At 37.5% G+C, this 23197-nt stretch overlaps 1 protein-coding gene across 1 annotated transcript; it reads right to left on the minus strand.

Annotated features, from left to right (window-relative positions):
- LOC107627334 lies at positions 2148-3029 on the minus strand. The gene has a single exon (XM_016330179.2). The coding sequence runs from the start codon at positions 2929-2931 to the stop codon at positions 2395-2397; it is 537 nt and encodes a 178-aa protein (XP_016185665.1). The 5' UTR covers positions 2932-3029; the 3' UTR covers positions 2148-2394.

A 23197-nucleotide genomic window follows, 5' to 3' on the forward strand; every position in this document is an offset into this window, starting at 1 on the left:
TAATAATAATAATAATAATAATAATAATAATAATAATAATAATAATAATAATAATAATAATAATAATAAATATTCAAATTAAACTATTTTTATCTTCCATTCTGGACTGGACATATGCTCATCCATCTATAGATATGAAACAACCAATAGTGTACATGAAACTACCAGAATTCAAAGTTCCATTTACAATATTTGTTGCATGCTCACCAGTTTTTAAAATGCGAATTTGTATCCCTATAATTGACGCCAAATACCTGTGACAAATATTGACATTAGATCAAGTGGTTTGGCTATACTGTGTTACGGATAGACATTGAGTCATCAGAGACTATGCAAGAGGTTCACTCAGCTCGACATGTCCCATTTATTTCCTTAATGACTTACGATAAAGGTAAGTCTAATGAGAACAATTTGTTAAGGATGAATAGAATGAGTGTTTAACCCGACACACTTAATAGAGTGACTGATATACACTAATATCCTAGTGAGACCTCGCTTGATTCTTAAGGAGAAAAATCTACCAAACATCTTTTTTGAGCAAAAGCTATATATATAGCAGTATACCTATTAATTATTGTCCTACTAAGCGATGAAAAATAAAAAATTCTAATCAAAACATAGAGTGGATGAAAGTCTTTTGCAAAACATTTACGGATGTTTGGATGCATATGTCATGTACACATTGTCACATAAAAAATAAGCAAGATCGACGAGAAGATAGGAAAAATATTTCTTGGGTATTGTATTCAATCAAAATGATATCAAGTGTATTAGTTGCAAATAAAAAAACTCATAATTAGTCGAGATGTAGAGTTCGACAAAAATGTTATATAGAACTGGAAAAAAATCATTGAAGTATCGCAACTACCTACAAACATATAAGAATAAGAACTAGAAGAAACAACCACATCTTTGTCTTTTTCTCTTTTTTCGTTCTCATCATGAGCATAATAATCATTTCTACTATCATTACCACCATTGCTAATTAAAATCATCGCTACCGACACCACTACATATAGATCTTTCTTCCTCTTCTTATTTGCCATTGCCTCATTGTTAGAAACACTATATAATTTTTCATAAAAAATATTGAGTGAAAAGTGGTTTTGTAACTAAGTCTCAATTAGGTCTCTAAAACATATTCTATTTAAAGAAAATGGCAACATAAAAATTCTTATAAATTATTTTGAACAAAATATTTTTAGAAAAAATATGTTGATAAGGAAGAGAAGAAGAAAAGAAAAAGAGAGTAGATTGGAAAAGAACAAAGGAGACAAGAAAAAAATGAAAAAAAATGGAGTAACGACAAAAGTAAAAGACGAAGGGAGAAAGTTATGAAGTAAAAAAATCAATTTTTTTAAAGCACGTGGTTGGGAGTTTGATTGAACATTTATTTATTCACCAAGCATTACTATTTTGTTACCATTATCACCATTGCCAAAAATCAAAATTGTTATAGCTACTCAAACTAAAACTATCATAAAAAAACCCACCACAAGCCCCATGAATGGAGGCAACCAATCATCATTATTAAACTAAAAAATATAGTACAACACCACCAAAATCACCACCACCACTCAAATTTCATGTTCAAAAATTACATAAAGGAAAAGAGAAACACAAATGATTAATAAAGAAGAGGGAGTAAAGAAACAGATTTGGATGTGAACCAGAATTTGGAGTGGTGAGTTTAGTGGTGTCTATTATGGAAAGAGGAGTTGTAATAGCTCTATATGCATAGCTAGAGAAGAGGACGAAAGAATGAGAGAAGACATTTTAATTTGCCACTAATAGTGTTTTGATGAAAAAATCGGTAAGAATGAACATGATTAAAGTTGAAATTTTTGGAGACTAATTTGATTGAGAGAAGATTTAGAAAGAATAATGATTAATTAGTGAAATTTAACGGAATTTTTTTTATTAATTCATTAAAAAAGAATTTAATTTATATATACTGTCAGTATAAATAGTTTTACATGTGTATTCAATTATTTATTATTATGTCTGCAAAAATAAATACTATTTTTATTGACTATGTGGATAGTCATCTAAAAAAATTAATATGATTAGATGATTATGCGAAACATTTTACACAGTGAGTGTATCAAAGTTAAAGTCTAAAAAAATGATAAAAGTAAGAAGAAAGTTTGTCAATCGATTAATGGATTATTAATATGTGCATTATGCTATAATATTGACAAATTTAATTTCTCCAGTTGTTGTTTCCACCAGAGTACTGCCATCAAACAAAATCATATACATAGGATGATAATCATTACAAAACCATAACAAATATATATACACCACCAACTCAATTTTTCTTAGCACTGTTAGCGTCATATAATAATGCACCTTGTTAGGTTCTTGTTATGTACACATTTTTTGTTACTTAGATCAAGCAACTGCAATGTGACAATCAAATCCTATTACCTTGACCGCAGCTGATTTACTTCCAAACTTCATCACGACAGTGCACCCTCCTTTGTGCAACGATGACGGAGATGATAACCCTGATCTTGCTGACGGCGAAGAAATGGGTGATGGTAACATTACATGTTTTATTGATTGAGGAGAAGCAATGTACTTTTGGTATCCAAATTGAGCATCTTGGATCAAAGGATTAGATGCTCTAATAGGAGGGGACCTGAGAAAAAATGGGTTTGGTGATGGTGTTTCAATGTAATAATTATTCTCCTTGGATATTGTGTCCAGAAGCTCTACCCCAGGTTTTGAATCACATCCTTCATTTTGTTGTTCATGACATAACTTTTCTACTCTTAATTGCCTTTTGGGAATGGTAACAAAAATCCCAACTTTTCTTGGCTTGGGACAAATGATAGAACTATTTTGATTTGACATGGAAATATTATTACCTCTCATTTCTTCATTACCTTTTGCCAATGTTTCATGCAAAAGATTATAATAATCCATATTTCTTGGAACAATTTTGGCTTCAAACAAAAACTGAACAAGGTTATAACCTTTTTTTTTGTCAAGTAAAGTTGTAAATTCATGGCTTTAGTGGATCTCGTATCTGGCAACACTTAGCTTACAACTCAAAGTAGCTATATCCATGAGCAGATTAGATTAACAAAATGGAGAAAAAGATTGATATTATTAATTAATTTATTTAGAATAGTTAGTTATAACTACTATTACACGTCAATTAAAGTTTTGTTAACCAAAATTAGAAAGATAACTAGCGGTTATTGAGTGTCTACATTATTTGACGTTTTTGGAAATAAGAGACTTGACAGCATATTTCACATAATTTTCCACATCAATTAATTTATGCATATGTCACCATTCGCTCGGGGTTGAATTTCAGTTATTTTAGCGATAAAGCTTCTGAAAATTTGGGTTATCCCTCAAATTTTAATTGCTAAATTTGTTCCACTTTGAATTCGCATGAATGTATGACACTAGTATTTTATTTCCTTCTATTCTTTCCTAACACTAACATAAATGTCACATTTGAGAATAAAAATTATGATTATTGTATATTATTTTTAGTTATTTACTATCAAAGATTATTGAATTTAGGTGTTTTCATTTACTCATTTTTTTCTCATTCAATTTTCATGAGTCAGACATTATTTCTTTATGTGTCTAAGAGAAAGAGAGAGAGCTAGAGATAGATGTTTTTTTTCCTTTAACAAATCTAAAATTTGAATTAACAAATGAGATAGAAACCTTGGACAAAGATTAATCTACATTTTGAAAATTAAAAATTAGAATAAACAACCAGTTCTAACTATGACAAATTCTGGCAGTGATATATCTACCCACAAAAATCTAAAAATAATGCTGTACTCATAAAATATGAATTATGATTAAGAAAACTGTCCAAATCCTAAAACAATTATTTGAAATTCTTAAACTATACCTCTTATCTTAACTTCACATGTCACTCTTCTTTCTCTTTCTTCTTTCCTTTGTTTCTTATTTTCCAAACTTATGTTATACGCTTAACAATGTATTGTATGCATAGGATAAAAAATATTTTAAAGTTGGAAAAGATAAGAAAGTTACAAAAATCTTCGTTGCAAAGAGATCTAAAAGAATCGAAATTGTTTATTTGCCTTATCTGATAGTCCTCTCCTTTTCTCTCTTTTCACCACAACACATAACAAAACAAAGAGAAAAAAGAGCACGAGGAGGGAATGTTCTAGTCACTTCAACAGGACCGTTCCTCCTCTCAACTAATCTTTTTTCAAAATTTTTTACATCTTCGACAACAACTTCATGCCATTCCCCTCAAACTTACATTGTTCTATATTGATGCTTTCTCTTTCTCTCTCAATCTGGGACTCTACGGAAAAATCATACACAAGATATGGCATCTAAGTGCACCAGTTTTTGGCCCTATAGCAGGCTGTGTGATGGTCGTAAAACCAACTCAGCAAGTGCACCGAATCGTATTAAGTAATACCACAGTAAGTGGATATTGTTCTCCCAAGGATTAATCGAATGAGCAAGTAATGGTTAATTGATTACTTCTAATTAGACAAATCAAAAATAGAGGAATGAGAATTGAACATTGAACAGAGGAAAATAAATAGCAAAGCAGTGAATGAAAACACTAATGATGAGAATATGTTAAGGCTTTGGAGATGTTCACTGATGTTAGGATTTTTGCCAATAAAGATTTTTAATAAAACAGTCGCGTTGTAGATATAGTTTCTAAACCAACAAAAATCCCTTCGTACAAACGTTTTGGTTGTCACAAGTAACAAACCCCTTAAAATTGATAACTGAGTATTTAACCTCGGGTCGTCTTCTCAAGGAACTGCAGGGAAGTATGTTCTTATTATTGGTTATGGAGATTGTAAAATTGTGGTTTCAAGAATGAGGAACGAGTAATTTAATGACAAGTAAATTAAATGACAATTAAAATAAATAAATAACTGTAAAGCAAACTTTTGGCAAGGTATGAGAAATTGGAGGTCCTATCCTAGCTATCCTTATCAATAATGATGATGGTTGAGTCTTAATTCCACTTTGTTAACCTTTACTAAGATAAAGGAAGGTCAAGGGATTAATTGGTTTGATCTTCGAATCATATTTATTTCCTAAGAAAAGATTGGGATTATGGAAGTTCAATTCAATTGGCAAGATAACAATTATCAATTATGCTGTTGAATTGGATAACTCCTGAGTTACTAATTTCTTAACCAAGACCAAAAGGGGAAAAATAAATTCTACTGGAATAAAAATGTCTTCAGAGTAAAAGCAACAATAGCATAAATAAAAGAAATCAATATTAAACTGAAATACCTCAAATAACATAAATTCAAATAATCTGTAACATGAAAGGATTCATAAAGTAGCTTGCAAAAGTAAATAAAAGGAATATTGAACCTGATCAAAAGAGATAATCCTGAAAGCGAATAAAAATCCTAAATCTAAATCCTAATCCTAAAGAGAGAGGGGAGAACCTCCCTCAAAACTAAATCTAAATCATGAAAAGTGAAAATTGGCGAGCTTTCTCTGAATGGATGCATTCCCTCACTTCATAACCTCCGGTCTATGCCTTCTGGACTTGGATTTGAGCCAAAAAGGGCTTCAGAATTTGCTATGAGCATTTTCTGCAATTTCTGGTGCGTGGCCTCTGTCACGCGTCCGCGTGGGTCACGCGGTCGCATCATTCGGAGCTTTTCTTGTCACGCGGTCGCGTCAGTCATGCGGCCGCGTCATTTGTGTTTTGCTTAAGGCGCGCGGCCGCGTCAGTTATGCGGCCGCATCGCTGTTAATTCGCGCTTGGCATGCGATCGCGTTGTCCATGCGATCGCGTGGATGCCAGTTTCTTCAAGGACTCTATTTTGTGCTTTCCTTCCATTTTTGTATGTTTCCTTTCCATCCTTTGAGTCATTCCTGCCTTAGAAGATTTGAAACTACTCAACACACTAATCACGGTATCGAATGGAAATAAAGGTAATTAAAATAATTAATTTTAAAGCATAGGAAACATGTTTTTCACATACATCACATAAGAAGGAAGGAGAAGTAAAACCATGCAATTAATATGAATAAGTGAGTGAAGGGTTGAATAAATCACTCGAATTAAGCACAAAATGTATCATAAAATATGGGTTTATCAACCTCCCCACACTTAAACAATAGCATGTCCTCATGCTAAATCCAAGGTAAAGAGTAAGGTAAGGTTAAAGTGGTGGAATGTTATGCAATGCAACCTATTCTAAATGCAACTACCTAAATGAGTCATGCAATTCTAATTTATTCTCTCATATATAAAGCTTACATGTAGTTAAATTAATTCACATTCTCAAGGAATCATATATATACATAGCCAACCCTTAAATAATAAAGCACCTTTGCAAATGAGATGGGAAAGAAAAATATTTTACAAACTTGCAAAACAATTAGTAAATTAAGCATAGATATATGTTGATGAGTTATTGAACCCTCACTGGATTTTGTGTTTACTCTCTAGTCACTCAGTGTTTATTGGGTTAATCACTCTATTCTTCTTTTTATTCCTACTTTCTATAACTTTGTTGTTCATCTAACCAATTAACAATTATAGAATATAGTCATACCAAAAATCATGAGGTCTTTAATTAAGGTTGTAATGGGGCCAAGGTAAAGGTAAGGATATATGTATAAGGCTAAGTGAGCTAATAAGTGAATCCTCAATTAGACTAAGATCTCACCTAACATACAAACTTAGTAAAACGAAACTACTTTACCTGTTTTCCCATCTTTTCACTTTTGATGTTACATGCTCATGTCTTGATCTTTATTTTTATCCCATGTGCATTGTTTTTATTTTGCATTTTGGGGAATTTTTTTGTATCCCCTTTATTCATATACTTGAAAAATAAATAACTCTCTTTGCACATGGTAATTATTTCAATTTGATTTCTCATGAGCATGCTTCCCAAAAATTCTCATTTTGATTTATTTTTGTTCTTTTCAACTTTTTTACCTTTTGTTTTTTATCATCCATGTTCCCAATAGGTTTCCCACATTTCAAACTATACAAGATTTTCTATCTTAAGCTAACCAAGGATTCAACTTGGGATTTTTATTTGTTTTTCTGCTTAAGGCTAGTAATGTGGTTTATAGAATAAAAAAAAGGAATTTAAAGGCTCAATGGGGCTAACAAAGGTGATGTAAAAGGTAGGCTATTTTTGGGACAAGTGGGTTAAAATCAAATAATGGCCTCAATCACTCTCTTGGTATGTATTTCTAATCTATAATTGGACATATAGACTAAAACAAAGTAAAGAACACCAGAATATAAAAGAAGGGCGGAACACACAGGAATAAAAATTATGGTTTGAATGTAACCATACAATTAAGCTCAAAACTCACAGGCTGTGTGTTCTCTAACTCAAACATCATATATCATTCATATATGTTATGCAGGTTTAGTTAAAAATTCCCATTATTCTCATAAAAAAATTATTTAGGGTGGCCTTAAGGTTTTAAAGTTTCTCCTTGATGAAATGTTGTTAACTAACAAACATGTAATGCTATATATACAAGGTGTGTGGATTGTTTTAATTCTGTTAAAGTCTCTAGTTTACTTCCTTTTTATATTTTCAATTTAAACTAAGCTATCATATGCTAAAAGGGTAAACTATACTAATTAATCCACAATTTCTATAACTACTAAGTTAGAATTGCAAGCTAAACTAAATAACTAAAATATGAACTAAAAATGCAGAATGCAGGAATAGAGTAAAAATACATAAAAGTAGCAATGTATAAGTACTCAGAAAATAAAAATAAAAATAAAGAGAAAAATACAGAAAAATATCCAAAATAAAAGAAAAAGAGTCTGTAGTGGTTCACCAAAATAATACGCCAGAGATGGTGACCTCCCCACACTTAAAATGAAGCATCGTCCCTGATGCTCACCTAAGCGGGGTGTGAAGGAGTGTCATCACTGGAAGGAATGGTAGCTGGAGTCTCTGTGGTGGTGGTCTGAGGATCTGGCTGCTGTAGAGGAGGTGCTGACTGGATCGGGATCTCAGGATCTGCAGCCTCAATCTGATGTGGAACCTCTGCCTATGGTGCAGCCTGCTCTGTGCCCGTCTGCTCTGTCTCTCCCTGGGGATGAGTCTCAGCCTCAAGAACATCCGCCTCCTCCTCAGAGGCCTCTGATGGTGTGTCAGGCTCGGAGGGGATGTCACCGGATCGTATCATCAGTTTCAGGTGCTCATAGCATCGCTTGTAGCGACGCTCCATCTGGTCAAGTCGTCGAAACAAGCGGTGCACCAGATGATAGACAGGCTCTGTGGAAGGTAGAGGTGCAGTGGTGGTGGCAGGGGTGGATGGTGCAGCGGTAGAGGAAGAGGAGCCGGCGGATGGTGTGGCTGTGTCAGCAGTGGCAGTCAGGAATGGAGGTCTGTAGCCCAGGGCCAAAAAGTTCCTGCTGTGCGGGATAATCTTCTTGCATTCTGCAGCAGGTGGCCTCTCATCAGCATCCTCCCATGGCACGTCAGCTCGACGGCCCAGCTGGGTAACCAGATAGGGAAAGGGAAGAGTGCCTCGGATGTGGACCCTGGCCATATAGTGCCGGATAAAGCGTGGCAGGTACAGGTCCTTACCCTCCATCACACACCATAGGAGGGTGATCATAGCGGCTGGTATCTCAGTCTCGTGAGTACTCGGCATAATGTAGTTGCTGAATATCTGATGCCATAGCCGAGCCTCATCATTCAGGTAAATCGGCTTGATCCCTTTCGGCATGGTGGTGTTCTGACCCATGATCCAAGAAACTGACGGGTCAAGGGCAATCCGGGCCTTGACTACATCCTAGTCAAAACGCATAAAGCGCATATCCTCCTCAGTTTTCTGATAGCCATCTGTCTGATCAGTCCTAGGCAGAAGCTTCAGAACTTCTTCTATTGCCTCCTCAGTAACCAGAATCTGCTTCCCTCTGAGGTTCACTGCATCTAGGGAAGTTTTAAAGTAGTTGCAGTAGAATTCCCTAACCCAGGATGCATTAACCTCAGTCAGAGGTCTCTCCAGAAAGAACCAGCCTCTTTGTTTGATTTGATCAGAGGTATATTGCTGGAGTTCTTCTGGGATCTTCAAAGTCCGCTCCAAGTATAGGTTCCTGGAGTTTGCAAACACCGGATACTTCAATTCACAGTATCGGTTTGCAAACTTTACTGGGTCATTGGTGGGAAGTAGCTGGTCGGCCTTCTCCTGCAGGGTAAAGGCTTTCTCCCGCAAGGAGGCGTCATGCATGAGATCTATGATAGACATGGAGGCTTCTCCTCTTTTTTTTTTTGCCAGTAGTGGCCTTGCCTTTGCCTTTTCTATGGCTGGCAGACATCCTGTAAAGCATAAAACCAGGATATATAAAAATAGGAAAGCAAATAGGCAAATAATCACAAGAATACACAAAATGGCAAAGGAGCAATAGGATAATGAATATGAGTTAAGTATATGTGCATTTAAGATTGTATAAGAGTGAAAAATCGGAAAAGAAGTGTTCACAATCCAAAATGTAATTGAATGCATGTTAAATAGAAAGATTAACATCATGCCTTGGTTAGAATGTTAAAAGAAAGTGAAAGAAAAGCAAAAAAAAAAAAGAATTTTTGAAAAGGTTAGGTTGGTTAGAGTTAAAATTAGTGAGTTAGTAAAAAATGGGTTAAAGTAAGAGGCATAATGAAAATAGTCCAAGTAACAAGTAATCACAGGTAGAAGCTATAAGTAACTCATATCCAAACAAGTAAAACAGTTTGGTGATGATTCAAATAGAGATAGAGAAAGCAAAAATAGGGATCAAACATCAAGATTGCAGTTTAGGAACTAGGAAATCAAAAGGGATAAGAAAGCCTGCCTTGGCATTCATGGAATGGTTTGGTTAAAGCAGTGGAGAACAGAGTTTAAAATTCCAAAACCAAAACATGAATGAAAGTCAAAAACAGTTTACAGAAATTTGGGCAGCATTCCGGCTAAAATTGGATTTTCCCGAAAAATAAACAGCAATCAAACAGTTCATATGAATTAAAAAAAATCAAGCTGCAGTTACATATAATGAATATAAACATGAGGTGGTGTTTAGGGGGGGCGCGAGAATAGGGTTTCGCGTGACCTGGGGGGTTATAATTTGAATCCACGCGGCCGCGTGGGGCACGCGGTCGCGTGGCTGGAGCGAAAAAGATGTTTGACGCGATCGCGTGGATGACGCGATCCCGCGGAGGGAAAAAAGAGTAAATGACGCGATTGCATGGCGCATAAGATCGCGTCGCTGGAATTTGTGCTAAACGCACGAATCTAGCGTCGTTTCAGCGTAACTCTCTGTCTCCTTTGGGGTGTTCGTGCAATCCATGCGACGCGGTCGCGTCGCTGACGCGGTCGCGTGGGATTGGTATTGTGCGAGTGACGCGATCGCGTGGGTGACACGATTGCGTGGGCCAATTGTGCAAAATGCACAGTGGCCGCACGATTCCAGCCTAACTTTCTGGACGTTGGATGTTTACGCCGATCTCCAGGTCACGCGGCCGCGTGGATGACGCGGTCGCGTGGGAAGTGTAGTTCGCCATTTGACGCGATCGCATGGGTGATGCGGTCGCGTCGCGTACCTTTTTTTTTTTACGCATGAAAAATGCAGAATGCAATGATTAATGTGAATGCTATGCATGATCCCAGGTTTAATAAAATAAAATAAAACTCAAAAACAAAACTAAATAAAATTAAAAGTGTAAAAGGAACGATCATACCATGGTGCTAAAGTCCTTAAGTTGGACATTGGAAGGGCTTCCTGTTATGGTGGCTTGTGTTTAAATTCATCCAGAAATCTCCACCAATGCATGGAATGCCAATAGCCTCCGGGGTCCCAAACTAGGCATGTAAAGCTTCTGAACAGCTTCAAACAGATTGTCAGGCTCCCGCGGTGACGAATGTCAGAGTAGATTCCAGGATCCCAAGCCTTGTTTTTAGATGCGCCTCCGTCTTGATCTACATGTTTCCATCCGGGCGGTTTAAAGAGTAGATTCTCACCACGATGACCAAACATTCTCCGTGATCCATTCAATTGAGCATGATACCAATCTGTGCACTTCGAGTTGAAGCGTGGAGCATTACTGAACCTTGTACACCAGCTCTGATTACGAGCCATTTCCCTCTTACTCTTAAAGCCGCAGAGAGCTCTAAGCTGGCCATCTGTTTCAAGTAAACCATATTAAGTGAATAATTAAAGTTAAAGGTTAAGGATTGTACCCACTTGAAGCTTGTATTAGGCGGTAATGGCCTTGGGGTAGGTGTTTCTGGAGGTTCTGTAAGTTCTTCTCCCTTGTGCTCTTCTGTGAATTCCTCCACTTCCTTGCAAGATTCTTCAAATGCATCTGTGTCCTGGTCAAAGTCTTCTGTGTCTTCCTCATCACTCGAGTCATAGATTGGAGGTTGAGAGAAATCTACCTCTGCATCATCTTCGTATTCATTTGGGGAAGATTCTTCGATCTCAGAGAATTCACTTGTGGATGCAAGCTCATTACTGAGAGAACTTGACTTGTGACTATCATCATCAAGGGAATTTGTGTCCTGGGTTATTCCGTCTAGTTCTTCATAAACGACTTGTCTTGGGGATTGTGCACTATCCTCTTTAGCATCAACTGTAACGTCCTTGACGGAGTTCTCCTCAGCTCTGGATTCCCATGGAGGTTCAGCATCTCCTAGATCTTCAACCAACTCTTCTTCTTGTACAATGACAGCTTCTTCTATTTGTTCTAGTACGAATTCATTCTCTGTCTTGTCCACTGGAGTCTCTAGTATTTCCTTCATGCTACGCTCTTCATTAGATTGTCCACATGGGACTGTGGTTGGTCCTTGAATGTTCGCGCGTCTAGAAGCTAATTGAATTACTGCTTGCTCCAGTTGTCGAATGGTTGTTTGAAGTTTATTTACTGTTTCCTTGAGGCGAACCTCTGATTCTCGGGGTGGTGGATTTGGAAATGAAACATGGGGAAGTGATGGTGCTTGGGAGTTATTGGATTGGAACTGGGGTAAGAAAGGATCATACGGTGGCGAATGGTGAAGAGAAGCTTGTGAGTGTGGTGGCTCGAGGTTATGTTGAGAGGATGGTCTATAGGCACGGGGTGGGGCTTGTTGGTAGTTACAAGGTTGTCCACCATATCTATCAGCTGGGTTTTTTAATAAAACAGTCGCGTTGTAGATATAATATCTAAACCAACAAAAATGTCTTCGTACAAACGTTTTGGTTGTCACAAGTAACAAACCCCTTAAAATTGATAACCTAGTATTTAACCTCGGGTCGTCTTCTCAAGGAACTGCAGGGAAGTATATTCTTATTATTGGTTATGGAGATTGTAAAATTGGGGTTTCAAGAATGAGGAACGAGTAATTTAATGACAAGTAAATTAAATGAAATACCTCAAATAACATAAATTCAAATAATCTGTAACATGAAAGGATTCATAAAGTAGCTTGCAAAAGTAAATAAAAGGAATATTGAACCTGATCAAAAGAGATAATCCTGAAAGCGAATAAAAATCCTAAATCTAAATCCTAATCCTAAAGAGAGAGGAGAGAACCTCCCTCAAAACTAAATCTAAATCATGGAAAGTGAAAATTGGCGAGCTCTCTCTGAATGGATACATTCCCTCACTTCATAACCTCCGGTCTATGCCTTCTGGACTTGGATTTGGGCCAAAAAGGGCTTCAGAATTCGCTATGAGCATTTTCTGTAATTTCTGGCGCGTGGCCTCTGTCACGTGTCTGCGTGGGTCACGCGGTCGCGTCATTCGGAGCTTTTCTTGTCACGCGGTCGCGTCAGTCATGCGGCCGCATCGCTGTTAATTCGCGCTTAGCATGCGATCGCGTCGTCCATGTGATCGCGTGGATGCCAGTTTCTTCAAGGACTCAGTTTTGTGCTTTCCTTCCAGTTTTGTATGTTTCCTTTCCATCCTTTGAGTCATTCCTGCCTTAGAAGATCTGAAACTACTCAACACACTAATCACGGCATCGAATGGAAATAAAGGTAAATAAAATAATTAATTTTAAAGCATAGGAAACATGTTTTTCACATACATCACATAATAAGGAAGGACAAGTAAAACCATGCAATTAATATGAATAAGTGGGTGAAGGGTTGAATAAATCACTCGAATTAAGCACAAAAGGTATCATAAAATATGGGTTTATCATTCACTCCCTAGGAAAATGATCCGGGTGTTTATTTATTTAGAGGCATGCAGAGATTCACGACAAATCATAAATAATCAAACTCCAATTCCTTGGCAATTTAATTCCTTTTTAATTACTTAATCGCTAATCCTTTAGTTAATTAATTAAGAAAAGAGGTTTAGTACAATTTTGATTTAGATTCATATAAAATTCAAGAGTGATCCTAGGTTGAAATACATGTCACTTATTCAAGCTAATTCTAAACCAATTGAAGATTATTAGAATTATAAAGTCGCACACTTCCTAAAACACTATTCCTAAAAATTAAATAAATAATTAATTAAATATGGGCTACCGGGAGTGGAAAAACTTAGATTCATAATTTGGAAATTGAAATATGATAATTGGATTTGGAGAATTTTTTCTGAGTGGAAAAATGTACTTTTTTGTGGAAAAATGCGTAAGGACGCCTATTGAAAATTTAACCAACAGTACCAGCTTAGTGTAACACCCTAATTAGCCTAAGCTTTATCTCGCATCGTAAAGCAAAGGTTAATCAGAGATTACGACAGTTCTAAGCTCAAACATATAATATATAGAAAGGATTTATATAATCTAAAAGCCCGATGAAGGATATAGCTCAAAAACAGGATTTGAAAAGCACAAAACGTACTAGCAAATCTACCAACGTAAAGCACAGGGTATAGATAAGATATAGCAAAAGATAATAGTATAATATCATAAGGATCTAGCCACGACTCGCAGAGTTTAGGCCGGCTAGCCATATATAGACATATCGAACCAGACAGTAACAACAGCTTATACAATTTTTCTCTCTCAATACAAGCCTCTAAGCAAAAGCAAAATACGAAAGTGAGAGATGTAAAACTAAATAAATCAAAACGACTCCAAGAGTAACAGGATCCTCTGCTTCTGTCACCATCCCAGCAACTCACCGAGGTGGGTTGCGACCTGCATCTGAAAAACACAACAGAAATATGGTATGAGAACCTGAGGTTCTCAATATGGTAACAGTGCCCAGTGATGTAGGATATAAGACCACGGGACGCCAAAGGCAATCTTAGACTTCATATCCATCACAAGATTCATCTTAGATATAATAAAACAATAAAGCATAATTATATAAATATTAACATAATTAAACAAGGTACTCTATCTTAAGGGATTTCTATTCTAACCAAACACTGCTATCCCACAGCCTTCACCAACCTATCTTCCATGCGATCCCATCGCCACCGCCTTTTGAACCTCCTCAATCCTAGTAGAAATCACAACTATATACAATGCAAGTAAAACACAAGTAGAAGCATATAAAGCAAGTAATTCAAGTAAGCAAGTAGGAATGTTATTCAATTAGGCATACAATGACAAGTCGGCAAAGCAAACAAACAGATAGAAAATGCACATGATGAATGCCTGTCCTATTAGCTGTGATATCACATTGTCGGTTCAATTGCCAACCCGATGATAAACCCCTATTTTATGATTTATCTTGTGCTCAATTGAGTGTTTTTATCAATTCTTTACCCACTTATTCATAAGATTTGCATTGTTTTATAATTCCTTCCTTATTCCATGATATATGTGAAAACATGTTTTCTATGCTTTTTAAAAATATTTATTTTAATTATCCCTTATTACCATTCGATGCCGTGATCTGTGTGCTAAGTAATTTAAGGCTTCATAGGGCAGGAATGGCCTAGAGGACAGAAAGGAAACATGCAAAAATGGAAGGAACGCACAAAATGGAGTTTTGAAGAAAATGGCAGTGACGCGTATGCATAGACGACGCGGATGCGTGCCTAGCGCAAAACGCAAGCGACGCGTACGCGTGACCGACGCGTACGCGTGGCAAGGAAAATCTCCAAATGACGCGCACGCGTGACGGACGACACGTGAAGAAAATTGCAGAAGTCGCCCCCAGCGATTTCTGGGCCCTTTTTCGGCCCAAATCCAAGTCCAGAAATATAGAATAGAAGCAGGAGAATGGAGGATTGATAGAGACAATTCATACAATATTCATAATTCACAATTTTAGGTTTTAGATATAGTTTTAGAGAGAGAGAGGTTCTCTCCTCTCTCTTAGGTTTTTAGGATTTAGGATTTCTTTTAGTTTTAGGATTGTTTCTTCATTCCAGGTTCTATGTTACTTTAATTTATGTTTCTCTTCTACTTTTATTTACTCTAATGCTTTTACTTGTTAATTACTTATGTTGCCAAATTGGTTTATGAACCTTCCCATGTTAGATTTGAATTTATGTTTCAATACAATTCGAGGTATTTCAGATTTATGATTGCTTTCTTTTATTTATGATATAAATAATTTGGATTTTTCCACTTTTGGCTTTGGTTGAGTAATTGGTGACACTTGAGTTGTCAAACTTAGCTGTTGATTGAAAATTGGAATTCTTGCTGGTTGATTTAGATCCCTTTAAAGCTAGTCTTTCCATAGGAGTTGACTAGGATTTGAGGAATCAAATTAATTAGTCCACTTGACTTTCCTTTATTTAGTAAGGGTTAACTAAGTGGGAGCAATAAACAATTCTCATCACACCTGATAAGGATAACTAGGATGGGATTTCCAGTTCTCATACCTTACTAAGAGTTTTTCTAATTATTAATTTATTTTTCTTGCCATTTAAATTACTTGTTTCCTATTTCAAAAACCAAAAAATGTATCTTTTTCCATAACCAATAATAAATCATACTTCCCTGCAATTCCTTGAGAGACTACCCGAGATTTAAATACTTCGGTTATAAATTTTATTGGATTTTGTTACTTGTGACAACCAAACTTTTGTACGAAAGGATTCTTTGCTGGTTTAGAAACTATACTTACAACGCGATTACTTTTATTAAATTCTTTACTGGCAAAAGTCCTCTCGTTAAAATGGCGCCGTTGCCGGGGATTTGCAAACGTGTGCCTTATTATTGGTTATTGTAAATATTTTCTTTTACTTGTTTATTTGATTTTATTTTCTGTTTTTAATTTTAATTTTTATTAGCTACTATGAACTCTCACCCCCATCGCTTTGAGTTTGGTTCTAATGTTGCTGTGAGGAATGGAAGCTATAACAGGAACATGCATCAAGGTCAAAACAATCAAAGATGGAAGGAGCCACGAGGATCTGATCAACCCTTTCGGCAACAACACCTTCCAAGATACCATGGACAATGACCATTCTACAATGCATGCCAAGACAATAGTTATGGTGGACCTTCTCGTGACAACCAACCTCCACCAAATTACTATGGTCAAGAGCCATTCCGAGGTGCGTACCGAGAAGATAGATATGGTGGACTCCCTTGTGGTTACCAACAAGCCACATCATACACCTATAAACCACTGATAAACCCCTATTTTATGATTCATCTTGTGCTCAAATTGAGTATTTTTATCAATTCTCCACCCACTTATTCATATGAATTGCATGGTTTTACTTTCCCTTCCTTATTTCATGATATATGTGAAAAACATGTTTCCTATGCTTTAAAAATATTAAATTTAATTACCCTTCATTACCATTCGATGCCGTGATTTGTGTGTTAAGTATTTTCAAGTCTCATAGGGCAGGAATGGCTTAAAGGACAAAAAGGAAACATACAAAAATAGAAGGAAAGTAAAAAAAATGGAGTTTTGAAGAAAAGGCAGCGACGCGAACGCATGGATGACGCGAACACGTGCCTAGCGCGAAATGGCATCAACGCAAACGCGTGACTAACGCGGACGCGTGCCTTGAGCAGAACGCAAATGACGCGGACGCGTGACCGACGCGTACGCGTGACAAGAAAGAACTCCATTTCACGCGAACGCGTGACAGACGCCACGTACAGGAATCTGCAGAAAATGCCCCCAGCGATTTCTGGACCCTTTTTCGGCCCAAATCCAAGTCAGAAACACAGAATATAAGCCAGAGAATGGAGGAATTGAGAGAGACATTTTGACAACATTCATAATTCACAATTTGAGGTTTTAGATGTAGTTTTAGAGAGAGAGAGAGAGAGAGGTTCTCTCCTCTCTCTTAGAATTTAGGATTAGGATTAGGATTTAGGATTTCTATTATGATTAGGCTACTTCTCTTCAATCACAGGTTCAATGTTCCTTTAATTAATGTTTCTCTTCTATTTTTATTTATTCCAATACTTTTACTTGTTAATGTTCCAATTTAGCTTATGAACCTTTCCATGTTAGATTTGAATATTCTATTTAATATAATTCGAGGTATTTCAGACTTATGATTGCTTTCTTTAATGTTATTGATGCTTCTAATTAATTCAAATTATTTTCATTCGAGTAGATTTTCTTCCCTTTTGGCTTTGGTTGAGTAATTGGTGACACTTGAGTTATCAAACTCAGCTGTTGATTAATATTTGAAGCTTGCTGGTTGATTTGGATCCCTCTAAAGCTAGTCTTTCCATAGGAGTTGACTAGGACTTGAGGAATCAAATTAATTAGTCCACTTGACTTTCTTTTATTTAGTAAGGGTTAACTAAGTGAGAGCAAAATCAAATTCTCATTACACCTGATAAGGATAACTAGGATAGGATTTCCAGCTCTCATACCTTGCCAAGAGATTTTCTAATTATTAATTTATTTTTCTTGCCATTTAAATTACTTGTTTCCTATTTCAAAAACCCAAAAATATACAATTTTCCATAACCAATAATAAATCATAATGCCCTGCAATTCCTTGAGAAGACGACCCGAGGTTTAAATACTTCGGTTATAAATTTTATTGGGTTTTGTTACTTGTGACAACCAAATCTTTGTACGAAAGGATTTCTGTTAGTTTAGAAACTATATCTACAACGCGATTATTTTTATAAAAATTCTAAATTAGCAGAAATCAATTCGTCAAAATGGCGCCGTTGCCGGGGATTTGTAACTGTGTGTCTTATTATTGGTTATTGTAAATATTTTATTTTGCTTCTTTATTTGCTTTTATTTTTGTTTTTAATTCTTATTTGTCACTATGAGTTCTCACCCTCGTCCCTTTGAGTTTGGTCCTAATGCTGTTGAAAGGAATGGAAGCTATAACAGGAACATGCATCAAGGTCAAAACAACGAAAGATGGAAGGAGCCACGAGGATCTGATCAACCCTATAGGCAACAACACCTTCCAACGTACCATGGACAACGACCATTCAATAATGCATGTCGAGACAATAGTTATGGTGGACCCCTTCGTGACAACCATCACCCACCAAATTACTACGGTCAAGAGCCATTCCGAGGTGCATACCAAGATGATAGATATGGTGGATCCCTTGTAATTACCGACAAGCCCCGTCATATGTCTATGAACCACCTCCTCAACACAGCTTTGAACCACCATACTCACGAGCCAACTACCACCATTCACCTTCATATGACCCTAACCCTTATACACTCCAATTCCAACCCAATTACTCCCAAGAATCACCACTTTCCTATGCACAATGTCCATATCCATCAACCCAAGAATCAAGGGAGCGTCTCAAGGAAACAGTGGAAAAATTTCATGCCACCCTTCACCAATTGAATCAAGCGATAAATCGATTACCTTCCCGATGTTCGGACACTCAAGGAACCCCTATGGCTTCATGTGGACAATCTAATGAGGAACGCAGCATGAAGGAGATACTAAAAACTTCACTGGACAGTAAGGAGCATGATTTTGTACTGGAATAAGTAGAGGAAGCTGAAATTATCGAAGAAGAAGAATTGGTTGAAGACTTAGGAGATGCTGAACCTCCATGGGAATCCATACTTATGGAGAATTCCGTCAAGGAATTTGCAATTGATGCTAGGGAGGATAGTGCACAGCCCCCAAAGCAGGTGTCTTATGAAGAACTGGACGGAACAACTCAAGAAGCGAGTTTCCTTGATAATGATAATCACGAGTCAAGTTCTCCTAGTAATGAACTTGCATCCGCAAGTAAATTCTCTGAGATTGAAGAATCTTCCCCAGGTGAATACGAAAATGATGCGGAGGTAGACTTCTCTCAACCTCCAAATTATGACTTGAGTGATGAGGAAGATATCGAAGACTTTGATCAAGACGTAATTGCAGTTGAAGAAGTTTACAAAGAAGTGGAAGAATTCATAGAAGAACACAAGGGAGTAGAGCTTGTAAAACCACTGGAAACACCTTTTTCAAGGCCATTACCATCCAATACAAATTTCAAGTGGGTAAAATCCTTAGCCTTTATCTTTATTTTTCCACTTGAATATGGTTTGCTTGAAACAGATGGCCAGCTTAGAGCTCTTTGCGGCTTTAAGAGTAAAAGGGAAATGGTTCGTGCTCAAGGCTGGTATGCAAGATTCAATGAGGTTCCACGCTTCACTTTGAAGTGTAAGGATTAGTTTCGAGTTCGATTGAATGGGTCTCAGAAGATGTTTGGTCATCTTGGTGAGAATACAACTTTCGAGTTCGATTCAAAATCACTAACACCCACCCACGCAAAACCCTACCCCCTCCCCCCGCGTCACACTTCATCTTCTTCCTTCCTCCTCTGCACTTTCTCCTCTCTCCTCTGCAACCCACCACCGTGATAAACCCCGATTTTATGGTTTATCTTGTGCTTATTTTGGGAGATTTTATCAATATTTCTCACACTTATTCGCAAGAAATGCATGGTTTTGTGTTCACTTCCCAATATTGCTCCATGATGGAAAACATGCTTATTTTGCCTTAAAATTACCATATTTTAATCCTCTTCTATTGCCATTCAATGCCGTGATGTATTTGTTGAGTAATTTCAGGAATTATAGGGTAGGAATGACCTAGAAGAGAGGAGGAAAGCATGTACAAAAAGGGAGGAACATGAAGAATTGAAATCTTGGGAGTAGCAGCATCAGCGCGCCCGCGCACTCCACGCGCACGCGTGGATGAGGTGGCTGGAAGCGGCACGCAAGGAAGAACGCATTCACGTGGATCAGAAGATTCCTATCGACGCGCACGGGTACTTGGCGCGGAGTATGTGACACAAAAGTGGGAAAAATTGGGCAAACCAGGATAATTTTAAATTTTTATAGAGAATGTATATGTTAGGTGAGATCTTAGACTAATTAAGGATTCAACTTATAGCTCACTTAGCCTTATATATATCCTCACCTTCACCTTGGCCCCATTACAACCCTGAAAAGACCTCATGATGGTTGTATGTATACATTGTATATTTGTTGATTGGTTAGATGAAGAACAAAGTTTTAGAAAGCAGAAATAGAAAAGAATAGAGTGATTAACCCCAAACACTGAGTGACTATAGAGTAAACACAAAATCTAGTGAGGGTTCAATAGCTTATCTCCATATATCCAGACTTAACTGTTTAACTGTCTTGCAAGTTTGTGAAATATTTTAACCCAACTCAATTGTGAAAGTGCTTTAAGATGATATAGGCTTGGCTATATGATTCTGGTGCACGAAATTGTGATGTCCAGGCTCGAACAATCCCTGGCAACGTGAGGCAACTTGGTACGCGTAATCGTGATTACACATTCATAATTTGTCACAACTTCGATACAACTAACCAGCAAGTGCACTGGGTCGTCCAAGTAATACCTTACGTGAGTAAGGGTCGAATCCCACGGAGATTGTTGGTATGAAGCAAGCTATGGTCACCTTGCAAATCTCAGTCAGGCGGATATAAAATAATTATGGAGTTTTCGAATAATAAATAATAGAATAGGGATAAAGATACTTATGTAAATCATTGGTAGGAATTTCAGATAAGCGAATGGAGATGCTTTTCGTTCCTCTGAACCTCTGCTTTCCTGCTATCTTCATCTAATCAGTCTCACTCCTTTCCATGGCTGGCTTTATGTGATACATCACCACTGTCAATGGCTACTTTCGGTCATCTCTCGGGAAAATGATCCAATGCCCTGTCACGGCACGGCTAATCGTCTGGAGGCATCACCCTTGCCAATGGCTTCATCTTATCCTCTCAGTGAATAATATGCTCACGCACCCTGTCACGGCACGGCTATTCATCTGTCGGTTCTTGATCATGCTGGAATAGGATTTACTATCCTTTTGCGTCTGTCACTAACGCCCTGCAATCGCGAGTTAGGAGCTCGTCACAGTCATTCAATCATTGAATCCTATTCGGAATACCACAGACAAGGTTTAGACCTTCCGGATTCTCTTGAATGCCGCCATCATTCTAGCTTACGCCACGAAGATTCTGGTTGGGAGATCTAAGAGATATTCATTCTAGCTTATTTCAAGTAGAACGGAAGTGTTTGTCAGGCACGTGTTCATAGGGGAGAATGGTGATGAGCGTCACACATAATCATCACCTTCATCACGTTCTTGGGTGCGAATGGATATCTTAGAAGCGAAATAAGATGAATTGAATAGAAAACAGTAGTACTTTGCATTAATCTTTGAGGAACAGCAGAGCTCCACACCTTAATCTATGGAGTGTAGAAACTCTACCGTTAAAAATACATAAGTGAAGGTCCAGGCATGGCCGAGATGGCCAGCCCCCAAAGTCTAAGAACAATGCGTTCAAAGATGATCCTAAGATCCTAAGATGATCAAAAGATGCCTAATACAATAGTAAAAGGTCCTATTTATAATAAACTAGCTACTAGGGTTTACATGAGTAAGTAATTGATGTATAAATCCACTTCCTGGGCCCACTTGGTGTGTGTTTGGGCTGAGCCTGAGTGTTGCACGTGTAGAGGTCCTTCTTGGAGTTGAACGCCAGCTTTTGTGCCAGTCTGGGCGTTGAACGCCAGTTTATGTCGTCTATTCTTAGCCAAAGTATGGACTCTTATATATTTCTGGAAAGCCCTAGATGTCTACTTTCCAACACAATTGGAAGCGCGCCATTTCGAGTTCTGTAGCTCCAGAAAATCCACTTTGAGTCTTTAAGAGAGGTGATGGATTCATAGGACATTCATAACTTTAAGACATAGTTACTACTACTAATGATCATGTAATGAAGACACAAACATAGATAAGCATAGAAAACGAAAAACAGAAGAAATAAGAACAAGGAATGAATCCACCTTAGTGATGGTGGCATTTCCTTTTTGAGGAACCAATGATGTCCTTGAGCTCTTCTATGTCTCTTCCTTGTCTTTGCTGCTCCTCCTTCATTGCTTTTAGATCTTCTCTGATTTCATGAAGGATGATGGAGTGCTCTTGATGTTCCACCCTTAGTTGCTTCCAATAATTGTGTAGAAGAAAATGTATCCCCTGAGGTATCTCAGGGATCTCTTGATTTGTAGTCAAATGTTCTACCACTGAGCTATAGACCCTTGATGGAAGCTTTTGTCTTCCCTTTCCTCTTTCTAGAGGCTTCTCTGGCCTTAGGTGCCATCAATGGTTATGGAAAAAAAACAAAAAAGCTATGTTTTTTACCACACCAAACTTAGAATGTTGCTCGCCCTCGAGCAAAAGAAGAAGGAATAGAAGAAGAAGAAGATATGGAGGAGATGGAGGGATGTGTGTATGGATGTGAGTGGTAGATGAAAAACAGAAGGGGTGGTCATGAATGGAGAGATAGAGGGTGAGGTGGGTGGGGATCCTGTGAGATTCACAGATCCTGAGATGATCCTGTGGGTCCACAGATCTTGAGATGATCCTGTGGTGTCCACAGATCCAGAGGTGTCAAGGATTTACATTCCTGCACCCATTAGGCATGTAAAATGTCCTTGCACACAACTCTGGGCGTTCAGCGCCAGGTTGGTGCCCATTTTGGGCGTTCAACGCCCATTTGCTGCCATTTCTGTCGTTGTACGCCAGAACCATGCTTTTCCTGGGCGTTCAGCGCCAGGATGTTGCCCATTTTGGGCGTTCAGCGCCAGAACCATGCTCTGTTCTGGCGTTTGAACGCCAGGCAGATGCTCCTCCAGGGTGTGATTTTTCTTCTGCTGTTTTTGATTTCGTTTTCAATTTTTATATTTATTTTGTGACTCCTCATGATCATGAACCTACAAAGACATATAATTAAGAAAAATATAGTTAAATAAATAGAAATTGGGTTGCCTCCCAACAAGCGCTTCTTTAATGTCAATAGCTTGACAGTGGGCTCTCATGGAGCCTCACA

The sequence above is a fragment of the Arachis ipaensis genome, chromosome B02 (genome assembly GCF_000816755.2).
Source record: "Arachis ipaensis cultivar K30076 chromosome B02, Araip1.1, whole genome shotgun sequence".
Classification (NCBI taxonomy): domain Eukaryota; kingdom Viridiplantae; phylum Streptophyta; class Magnoliopsida; order Fabales; family Fabaceae; genus Arachis; species Arachis ipaensis.